At 42.7% G+C, this 11250-nt stretch overlaps 1 protein-coding gene across 2 annotated transcripts; it reads right to left on the reverse strand.

Moving 5' to 3' along the window:
- Positions 1 to 4452: 4452 nt before the first annotated feature.
- mtfr1l (mitochondrial fission regulator 1-like) lies at positions 4453 to 11211 on the reverse strand. Of its 2 annotated transcripts, none has more exons than XM_010879614.4 (8): positions 11097 to 11211; positions 10197 to 10345; positions 9230 to 9337; positions 9009 to 9121; positions 8491 to 8702; positions 6454 to 6841; positions 5595 to 5755; positions 4453 to 5370 (listed from the first exon to the last, which is right to left on the reverse strand). In XM_010879614.4, exons 2-7 carry the CDS (start codon positions 10209 to 10211, stop codon positions 5632 to 5634), a joined length of 960 nt encoding a protein of 319 aa, XP_010877916.2. In that variant the 5' UTR covers positions 10212 to 10345; positions 11097 to 11211; the 3' UTR covers positions 4453 to 5370; positions 5595 to 5631. The 2 variants fall into 2 exon arrangements, with proteins under 2 accessions (XP_010877916.2, XP_019909372.2); XM_020053813.2 differs by having other exon boundaries at positions 5591 to 5755.
- Between the last annotated feature and the right edge of the window lie 39 nt (positions 11212 to 11250).

Genomic DNA, 11250 nt, shown 5'->3' on the forward strand with positions numbered 1-11250 from the left:
ACACTGTTAAATTAAGCCAGTAGGTTGCATAAAGGCAGACACAAAATGAAATTAAATGGGCTATGCAGCCACTAAAGCATGAATCATCACTGACTGGAAAGGACATTAATGCTCTGATTCAATACATTTTGAATCGTTCACCACTAGTTATTATTCTTATTAGACTAAATGGCTTTATTTATGGGTTTATTTATTGGTATGACCGAGAGGCTATGACTGAATCAACTGTGAGGAGGGAGGCACTCTTCATCGTGAACTGAGTGATGATCATTTGTTGTGTTGCCGAAGAAAGGAGCAAAAATAATTCTGAATATAACTGAATATTCATTAGCTCACTTTTCTGTCATTTGTTGTCTCCAAGCAACATTAATTGTCCTTCTATTACATCATCTAAACATATTTGTCTTTGTGTTGTTTTTGAAAGAATCAGATAAGTCCTATCTGACGTATAACATGAGAAACTCAGTGATGTGAATACCAATCAAACTTCAAATGCACTCTAGATCAGACTACATTAGATTTTTTCCCAGACTACATTAGATTTTCTTTCTTCATTTGGCTTCCTCACGGCCAGATAAAATAGCACTGAAGCCATGTTGCTAAAATACCATCTGTGGAATACAACCACCTTGCATCCATTACTAATCGAAGTGACCATCAGCTGAAGACGGGAGAAAAAGACTGCACAATTACTCTCTTTCTCTCTCTCTTGTCTTTTCTGCCATTTGTCAGCACTAGAAGGCATCTGGAGGCAAAGGCAGCTTGGGAGCAGGCCAACCGGGATGACAGAACTGGGCCCCAAATCAAACCATTTGTCACCGGAAGACTGCTGCCTCGACCACAATCATAATGATGACATGCTCCAATTAACGGTGCAACTGATGGTTTCGAAAATCCTTAAATATCTGGGTAGGTTTTTTTTCTTCTTTCCGAGCAGGACGGATCCTCTGTGCTCTCATCTTGTCCAGCATGCACTCCATCCAATCAGTACGTCATGCATCAGGAACATGTTGCAAATCATATTGTGGAATGCTGGGCAAACCATGGGGAGGTTTAATACAAATATGTCACAGCTATTACAGAGTCTCCCATTCCGACATGGTGGGATACCAGAATAATCTGGAATAATGTCATATCAAGAATTCCAAGAATTACAGTAGACTTTTGACAAGTGTGTTATGCATTGAAAAAAAAGCCTAATGTCCCAGATATCCATTCAGTGTAATGACATTAGTGGATATCTGAAGGAAAACAACCATTGAGTTATCAGAGGAGATTTTGCCAAGATGCAATAGGCAGTTAGAAGGTCAAAAACATTAGACCTGAAGTAAAAAGCAATACTGTGTGATGATACAACCCTAGTGTGAGTCCTTCATTTCCTGAGTACTATTTCAGTGCCTTTAGAGTCCCACTTTATTTTCCATTACAAAGCAATGAGAGGAGAGGCTGAAAACGTTTTCAAAAACAGGAGAAAACAGATCCAATTTAATTTATTACATTGAAAAAGGAGACCCTCTGATGTTCAACCTCTCTCTTCAAGATGTTTCCATTTGGTTTTTTGAGGCTGGGGTGAAGTAGTGAGTGGGTGGGTGGGTGAGGGGTGTTCACCAAGACTCTTGTCCTCCATTTAGTTTAACAAAATCTAACTGGTTGTTGCTAAGATACCTCCTCCCAATGAGTGATGTCAGGAGAAAAGAAACCACTCCGGAGACGCGAAAATGACTGCCAACCTTTTATTCACATCCCGGGAACCCTTTATTGTACAACAGCAGCCTTACTCATCACAGCCTTGAAAAATAATGTAGATACTTCTTTTGAAGTAAACGTAGGGGGGGTGTAGATTCAAATAAGTATCGATAGTGAATATTCTTCTAAAACACATGTCAAAAAAGTCATTATTTGCATTTTATTTTATTTTATATATATATACTTTTTACATAGTCAATTGTAAAGAGATTGTACATTGCTCTTCCTCCTTGTAACCATTTAGCTCACATGGTTTAAAACAATAATTGCAGGACAGGGAAGGAGCAATAGGCTATGTTATCAGCGGGGTTTAATTCATTTGAAACGGGGTGTTCGTAAAGGTAATGTTCCAATAGTCTGTTGCTATGGGTATAACGTCGAGAAAGACTTCGGAAACTATACTCATTAAGCAAGGGAGAGGGAGCTCTTAGACGTCAGAGTGTGTACGTAACATTTCTCATTTTTTTCTTTGGAGTTTTGTGACGTTTAAATAAAAGACAATATGACGTGAATGTACACAGAGCAGTAGAATTATAGAAACACCATGCAGTTATTTTATACCTATTTCCATAGAATGGGTATGGATGACGAAATTTCGCTGCGTTTTATAAACTTTCCCCAAAAGCCCGGAGAGACCATAAATGTCCCTAAATTACACCCTATTTGACACGCTCGTCGAGACTCCCGCCCTGCAGATTGTGGTTTTATTAGACTCCTGACTGTCGCGGGAATCTCTCCATTCCTGGTCTGAGATCAGACAGAGCTAGTCGGTCTTCACCTTCAGCCAAGCCGAACCAGGCCTCAGAATTACCTCTCTCTGCTTGCTGCATTGACAAGCACCAAGCCTCCGCAAATTAGTCAGAAAGATTAATTGAAACTTAAGTTGCCAGCTTTTGCCCAAAGTATGTTTAAATATATTTTAGGCTAAACACTTGGGATCCCATATGTAACATGGCGAAATAGGAACACACGAGTGAAGTTACGATGTAGTATAACCTAAACTTGGGTAATGTGAAATGCGATATGGGTCATGCATTGAAGACATGGTCCTGATCTCCGAAGCCATGTAACCTGCTTTGAAGAGCTTAACACTTACGAACCCGTCTCAATGTCACACTAAGGTCTACATTAATAGTTTGAACGATGCCACGTCGTGAAACATAGCTCTATTAAACTCTCCACAGACATCTCTCTGCATCAAAAATAGGCGGGAAGGTCTTGTTTGAGGTGAGGGCAGACTAAATGGGCCAAGGACTCACGAAGAAAATAGACTGGCCTGGATCGTCTTGGGTTTTTTTAATGATTGAAAAAAATATGCGGTTACAAATAATCTTCCAAATTATTAGCCTCTCTAAGGAATGAAGGACAGTTAGTAACAACATATAAACAAGAGCTGAGTATGTGACCTCCGGTTTATGTTGAAATTGTGTGCTTCCTGTGCTGTAAACATAACCCGAATGTTGTCAGTTGTAATTGTTTTTCTTAACGAATGTCTTATCCAATTTCATATGTATTTTTATTGTTGTAAAGGGAAGTTAAAAATACGTTAATCTCAGTTGATTCATCTGTATGACAAAAGGTAAAATAAGATATAAATGATAGAATAAGCCCTGAGGAAGATTTAATGGAACGGCGCTATTATTTTGAAATATAGAATGATGTATCAGAATGTATGCCTAGACACGATATGCATTTACATTTAAAGCATTAATCCAGTATCAACCATTGCGTCAACAGTAAAGCAACATCGCCCTCGGGTGGGGATCTAGTATAACTAAGTGAATATTCTCAACCATCTAAATGTGGCCACTTTCCGTTCTTGTCTGGGCAAAATAATTTCCGTGCATATTATTGCAGTTGCTACTGGAAGCGCTGTCATCCACCTCTGCCGATTAAACTATCCAGTATACAAATAGCCCCTCGTTAATAGTGTGCTTTCCACCCGACAACATGTTGTTTATTCTCTAATAGATAGTGTTTAAATTAAACACTATATTAAGTGGTTATTTGTGATGTCTTGTGCTATGGCAATTCAGTGCCGCTAGATCGTCCGACTCAACCAGTCTTGTCATCAACTAAGGTTACAACAAATGAAGATGTAATGTTTAACTTGGTAGCTGATGTTTTTACGTATTGTGATTAATGTTTTTAGTAATAGTAATCTTATGCGCACTGGGCGTAGGAACTGTTCTGTACGAAGACAATTGAGGTTTACTGATTAGTCAATTTGTCTGGTTAACAAATCCGTCACCGGGTCTTTCACTGGAACCGTTTCTATACTTCACCTCTACATTCTAGCTGCACACGCTCACTGTTGCACTGTGGGTAATGGAGATGCTACGCTAGACTTATAAATATCCCGAACTCCGATTGTTTTTCCTTGAAGCAGAGATAACACTTATTCCAGTACAATCATATCAACCCCCCGCAACACGGCACTTCAGTTGGATAAAATGTACCACACATCAAAAACAACATCGATTTTAATCGTGACTATTTTCAACCTCCCATACGAAACAACTCTCTGGTGAAGCTTCAACAGCCAGCATCAAGTCGCACCATACATACTCGAAAAATGACTCCACATTGTAGCATACTCCCAAGAGCTGAGCCTTCTTCACCAGAGAATTACACCCGTCGCCAATCTCCATTAGAATTCATTTTCGTCACTGGTGTCTTTATAGGACAACAACAGTACACAAGGAATCATTTCGTACACATTTTATAGTAGATATATACACAAGTCTTTCAAGCTTTCCATTTATCGTTCAAATCCAAAGACCACACAACAATCACATATCAATCACATTTAGCTATGGCTGTCCACTGTTTAAAATGTGAATTTATTTCTCTATCATGTTAGCCAGCAGGCATAAAAGATGATAAATTCTGAATCTGTTACCATAAGGACGTCATGAGCATTTTGTCATACTGGTGCAGTGGGTTAGAGTATGTCCTGCAGGTGACTGCAAATAAACAAACCTATGCTGTACACATTTCCTATGACTGCAAAGTCAATATTGTACTTGTAATGTAAATATACAGTATGACCACAAGCTTGAGGTTTCTGCTGCTGTAAAATAACCTAGAATGAAGTGTTGGGATTTCGGTACTGTTACATACAACTTTATGTATTATCAGGGATATTCAGAAATGTCATAAGAAAAAAAAAAAACACGGCAACAAATATGCCCTCCCACAAATCTGTTGAAAGTCTGTACGTTTGTATAGAGTTAGGATAGTTTCTCTCATGGTTCTGAGGCAGGTGCATTGTCCAAGAGAAACCCCAGCCTTTATACAAAAGGTGACTGGGCAGCACTGGAGACAGTTTAACAGTTATCCATCACCTTAGCACTGCAATGACATGGCTGCTGAAAGGATCGGATCGGAAATCCTCCATCGGAGGAGGCGCCTAGGGCTCAGGAGGAAGGACCGTCGCTGGAATAACAGAAGACTGGTATTGTCCCGTTCCGACACGGCGAGACGCTGGGGAATGGTCTGGATTCGGTTAATTTCAGACCGATTCAACTTGCAGGGAGGAGGTGGTTGTTTTTCAGACGTCTGGTTTAGCCGTTGCCATGGGTGATGGGGACGGGGGCACCCGGGCCTCTGGGGGGCACAGGCCTGGCAACCAAAGAGACAGGAAAACAATGAGACACAATCCACTGTGAACAAACAGTCTAAAATACTGATTTGCAAGACACATAAAAACTGCCAACTGGCAATTAAAAATGTTCTAAAGATGGGGGGGAAAAAAATACCCAACTGGATACTGAAAATAACGTTGGTTGAGAACATTAATATCACACTTCTTGTTGAGGGAGTAGGTTCTGCTTGACCTAACCTACGTGGGGAGTTGGATTTGGGTGGAAAACAACGGAGGCTCTACTTGGGTTTCTTCATGCCTCCAATGTCTTCATCCTTCAGCGTAAACTTCTTCCTCAGGGCCTCAGAAATCAGCAGAGCAGAGTCAGGCTCCCCTATCAGGGAGGTGCAGCCCCGGTTATACCTGCACGCACAGACACACACACGCAGCGTTAAGACCGCACAATGTTTAGTTAATAAATGCATGTGATTATAGTTTAGAAATGGATGTAACGGTTAACCTGCAGAAACACCCATCAGTGAAACCCACAGCTGGTGGGACGGAAGGACAACTGACCTGACAGAATGAACCAAATCCGTTCTCCCCTAATAAGCAAGTACATCATCCATTTGTTTACCAGGTATGTCTGTTTACAGTAGCCTCCACCCTTAGCAATGAGGTCCCTAGAGAGGGCTTCTGAAGCAACAGTCTAATAAAGGGGGAAAGACTAAAAATAAATATCTAGGGATTAGAGCTTTAATCAACCTTCATGTGCTAACACATTTTTTTTGTATTGAACACAGGCATAAGTCACAAGTTGTTGCTATATTAGCAATCCGTGCTAATCATTCAATCTTTAGACCTCCACCCACATTTTCTTCATCAGATATTTATATCAGACAACAGTTGGCACAAGACATGCACATTTTTGCATAGACTGCTTCATTGGTACATTCATGCAAATATTCCCCAACACAGGAAGAAACCACCAGCTGCCGACACGAAACGTCCCGTACAAAGAGCAAAGCCTCTCACCCCCAGCTGACCGACACACCAGTGTCTCTTCACTAATGGACATCAGGCCATTTTCGGCTGTGTCTCGGCTGACTCATTAAACCCACCTGTCCTTGCTCATCTTCATGCGGTTCATGTCCTTCAGGATGTCCATGACGTCAGCGAAGCTGGTGGACTTGGACAGTGAAACGGTGTCCTCCTCCGCCTCCCGGAAGTCCATGCTGGGCCGGTCCAGGTCAAAGGTCGCAGAGGCCGTCATGGAGACCGACATGTTGGCGGGCGGCGTAGGGTCCGGCATCAACTCTGAAACAACCGACACTACATCCTCCTCCTCCTCCTCGTCTTCATCTTCCTCGTCTTCCTCTTCCGTCACATCACTGATGACGAAGGAGGCCGTGGTGGCTGGCTGGTAGGGTGCCGCCTCGAAGGGCGCCATAGAAAAGCTCATGCTGGTGTCGTCAGGGGACAGGAGGTCAGGGGTCAAGGGGTTGGAGCCTGAAAGGGACAAGCAGAGCAGAGACGTGCAGTTTAACAAACTTTTCAGAGTTTGTCCAGATTCCATCCATTTCTTCCTAAACCTCAAAATTTGGGACAGAGCCTTAAAAGGGATGCCAACTGGCAATCAACTCAGTCACATGGTCTGGGTATTTTGAATAGTTTCCATGATGAGCTTTTAAGGTTGATGTGTCAAAACATCGGGGCTGTCAAAAGCGCCTACAATGGGCATGCAAGCGTTAGAACTGGACCTTAGGAGCAGGGGATGAAGGTTGCCTGGTACAATGAGTCCCGTATTCTAGGATGCATGGTGGGAAGATGACAAGCTGGTGGGAGGGAGTGTGATGCTCTCAGCAATGTTCTGCTGGGCCCTGGGTCCGGGCATTCATGTGGACCTCAGTTTGACACGTCAGTTTGGGATTAGCCTCTTTCAGCAGGATAATGCGCCCTGCCACACTGCACACATTGTTTGGGAATGGTTTGAAGAACATGATGAAAAGTTCAAGGTGTTGCCCAGGCCTCCTAAGTTCCCAGATCTCAATCCGATTGAGCATCTGTTGGATGTGCTGGACCAACAAGTCCGGCAGCTCCATCTCACATCTTAAAGGACTTGAAGGATCGGCTGCTAATGTCTTGGTGCCAGATACCACAGGACACCTTCAGGGGTCTTGTAGAGTCCATGCCTTTGCTGGTTGGTGCTGTTTTAGTGGCACGTGGAGGACCAACAGCATATTAGAGGTAGGTGGTCATAATTTGGCTCATGAGTGTACAATCCCAATGACCAATAGACACATAAGGCTACTAAAAATAATATATACTCAATGTAAGCAGTTGATTATTGTGAGAGGCTCTTAATACACATGCCATGTAATAAGGCCATATGGACGACAATGCCATGAAATAAGGCCATATGGACGACAATGCCATGAAATAAGGCCATATGGACGACAATGCCATGTAATAAGGCCATATGGACGACAATGCCATGTAATAAGGCCATATGGACGACAATGCCATGTAATAAGGCCATATGGACGACAATGCCATGTAATAAGGCCATATGGACGACAATGCCATGTAATAAGGCCATATGGACGACAATGCCATGTAATAAGGCCATATGGACGACAATGCCATGTAATAAGGCCATATGGACGACAATGCCATGTAATAAGGCCATATGGACGACAATGCCATGTAATAAGGCCATATGGACGACAATGCCATGTAATAAGGCCATATGGACGACAATGCCATGTAATAAGGCCATATGGACGACAATGCCATGTAATAAGGCCATATGGACGACAATGCCATGTAATAAGGCCATATGGACGACAATGCCATGTAATAAGGCCATATGGACGACAATGCCATGTAATAAGGCCATATGGACGACAATGCCATGTAATAAGGCCATATGGACGACAATGCCATGTAATAAGGCCATATGGACGACAATGCCATGTAATAAGGCCATATGGACGACAATGCCATGTAATAAGGCCATATGGACGACAATGACAAGAATACAGAATACATGCATGACAAACCCCAGATACCTGGCCTTAATGTAGCTACACAGAGTCCCTTTCAATCACAAACACGAAACAACAAGAAACAGGGAAATGAAGGAAACGACTCCCCACCAGATTCCGTGGCTACGATCTTGGCGATCTGGGAGCGGAGTCTGCTGAGCTCATCCTGCAGAGAGGTGGTGCGGTTCATCGCAGTCACCGCAGGCTTCCTCAGGCCTTCCACCTTCCTGATGTCACGGCGGAAGTTCGGCACTGAGGAGTTCCTGTGCATAACCAGGAGCGGCGTGGGCCGCCACTCATGCCTCAGAGGACGCGAGTCACTCCTGAACAAACACAATGGGCCAGAGCCCTTGCATTAACACACCAGGAGGACAAAGTTGAGACTGACAAAAAACACAAAATAAACACACTGAAAATCTAACAAAATGACCAGTGTCCCTCGCCAATTATTGGAGCCCCCCAGGGGTTCCCAACCTTTCTGGATTACTGTACCCCCAGCCAGGAGTACCCCTGAAGTACCCCCTATTGTGCTCCAAGCCTACGGTCTCATGGGTCTTGTAATGCATCTCGTGGACAGGCCAAGTACCCCCACAGCACCTAGTTGGGAACCGCCGGGCTAAAGGACTTACCGCACTCTGGCGTAAGTCTCTGACTCGTCGTCGGCTGCGATCCAGGCGATGTCTGCTAGTGTTGGCACTGCCGGCCCGTCCGTGGGCCGCAGGGGAGGGAGGCCTGGGAGCTCCTGGGGAACAGGCGCCAAACGCCGTATGTTAGCACCTTGAATGCAAATGTGTCATCCTTCTGGCAGAAACCAGATTGTCTGTCGAATTTGGGAAGGGACCACCATTACCTGGAAACACGCCCTGGCCGGGGGTTTCATAGGAACAATTGAGCCGATCCTCCTCACCACGCTGCGGGTAGATCCATGCGGCTTGTTCTGCCAAATAGGTATAACCTCCTGAATTGTGGAAAGGAACATGTGGTCAGTTTCCAGCACACCACAGACCTGGCTTAATCTGTCAAATGATAAAACCAAACCATAATAAATGTATAACAATCTATAACAAATCAGGTCCAAATAGAACCTTTCAGAATAAAGACAAACATGTTCTGGTAAGCCTACAATCTAACATGTAATCCCATGTAATCCAAGTCAGAACAGTGAATCAACTTCAACTCAGACAAATTATCCACAAACTAGTGTTAGGCTACTGACAGTAATGCTGATCAGTATATGATTTTGAACTTTCCATTTCCAGACTGTAATCTAAACAATGACTGGGACCAAAACAAAAGGCAGAGACTTCTGATTAACCCTAACCCTATACTTTGCAGTTATTTGATGTAAAAGGGAGTCATGTTGTAAACCCAAAAAATAGATCAAAATATATTTCATAGTGTAGATTCTTCAAAGTACCCACCCTTTGCCTTGATGACAGCTTTGCAAACTAGATATTCCTCCATGTATTACTTATCGTGAACACCTACACCTGTCTGTGATCCATGTTTTGATTTAGAGCAGGTGTTAGTAGCAGGGGCATAGAATTGGGGGGGGTCAATGCGGCCCCCCTGAAAAAGAGTGGAAATCCTGGGATCCATTGACCTTGACCCTCCCAATATACAATACAAACCTACGCCGTAGTTTAATAAATAATTGGATTACATATTTTCTTCGGCATTTCTCTGCTATGCAAACTGCCCCCATTCAACCCGAGGCATCTACAGAAAAACCTTCAAACGCGGCAAGATTGACGCTGCTTGAATGGTTAGCGTCATTGGGGCAATTACAAGCTTTTTTTATTTTAAAGTTAACTTACCCCTTCGGTTTCCATGGTGTGCTATCTTCTAGTTCATACACAGCGCAGAGGACACCAAATCAGTGCTGAACTCAGTTGACTACCGTGTGTTCAGTGAACCAAGTACATCACGTAAGTCTTCAGACGATGATACTGATGTCTCCCAACATCTGTGAGGGAAGCAAAGAAACAAGTGGACTGTGATCATGTAGATAATCGACAACTGCAGGCCACAAAATCAGCAGAAAATGTGCTAAAATAGGTTTAATGTAGTTTAGCTAGCCACACATTTACAGTTGGGTTAGAAGGATTGCTAACTAGTTGTAGCTAGTATGACTGGCTAATGTTAATCAATAATAACGGTACTGCTCTCAGTAAACTATTAGCTCCACCTCTTGCTAGATAGAAAGACTGCCGTACAGTAATGTAAACTATGTACTGTACAAGTATGTGCTGTTATTGTGTAAAATAGTTACCTAACCACCTTTGTTATAGAAAATGTTGGGCATCAAACTAACGCCAACGTCGGTAGTACTAGTACAGTACGGACTGTAGCTAGCTAGCTAGCTGACGTTATGTTCTGAATAAACACCAAATATAAATCATTAAAAACTTAAAAACTTCATTAAAAACTCTTCCAAAAAAGTGTATTCTAAAAATGCTATGCAAAGCAAACGGTTTCCAGTAAATTGACTAGTTAGTAGTACAAAGAGAATAAGATGGCCAGGTACCGGCGTTAGGTAGCTACTACTAGATAGCTAATGTTAGCTGGCTGTAAGGCTGTAGCTAACAAACACGGGCATCAGTCGGTCCTTAGAATGACCCTCAAGCTTAGCTAACTATACGTACGTTCTTTAGACATCAGATATATCACAGCCATTTATTTTGGTTATGCTAACATAAAATAAGATTGCTGCTTACGTCTGTCAATTCAATGTCCGGGCGATTTCAAATACTATTTTATTTTCAACAAAAACGCTCTCAGTATCGTCGTTTTCAGACTTCAGCAATGTTGTCTTTTTACTAGGCCGGGAAAAAAACCCACTTTGTTCTATTATTTGATTGGTCAGATAAT

Source organism: Esox lucius, chromosome 15, assembly GCF_011004845.1.
Source record: "Esox lucius isolate fEsoLuc1 chromosome 15, fEsoLuc1.pri, whole genome shotgun sequence".
Taxonomy (NCBI): Eukaryota; Metazoa; Chordata; class Actinopteri; order Esociformes; family Esocidae; genus Esox; species Esox lucius.

Coding starts and splice junctions, on each gene's coding strand:
- mtfr1l (XM_010879614.4), bottom strand. Junction 8,703..9,008: donor GAGACTTACGCCAGAGTGCG/GTAAGTCCTTTA, acceptor GTGTTTGTTCAG/GAGTGACTCGCGTCCTCTGA. Junction 6,842..8,490: donor GATCGTAGCCACGGAATCTG/GTGGGGAGTCGT, acceptor TGTCCCTTTCAG/GCTCCAACCCCTTGACCCCT.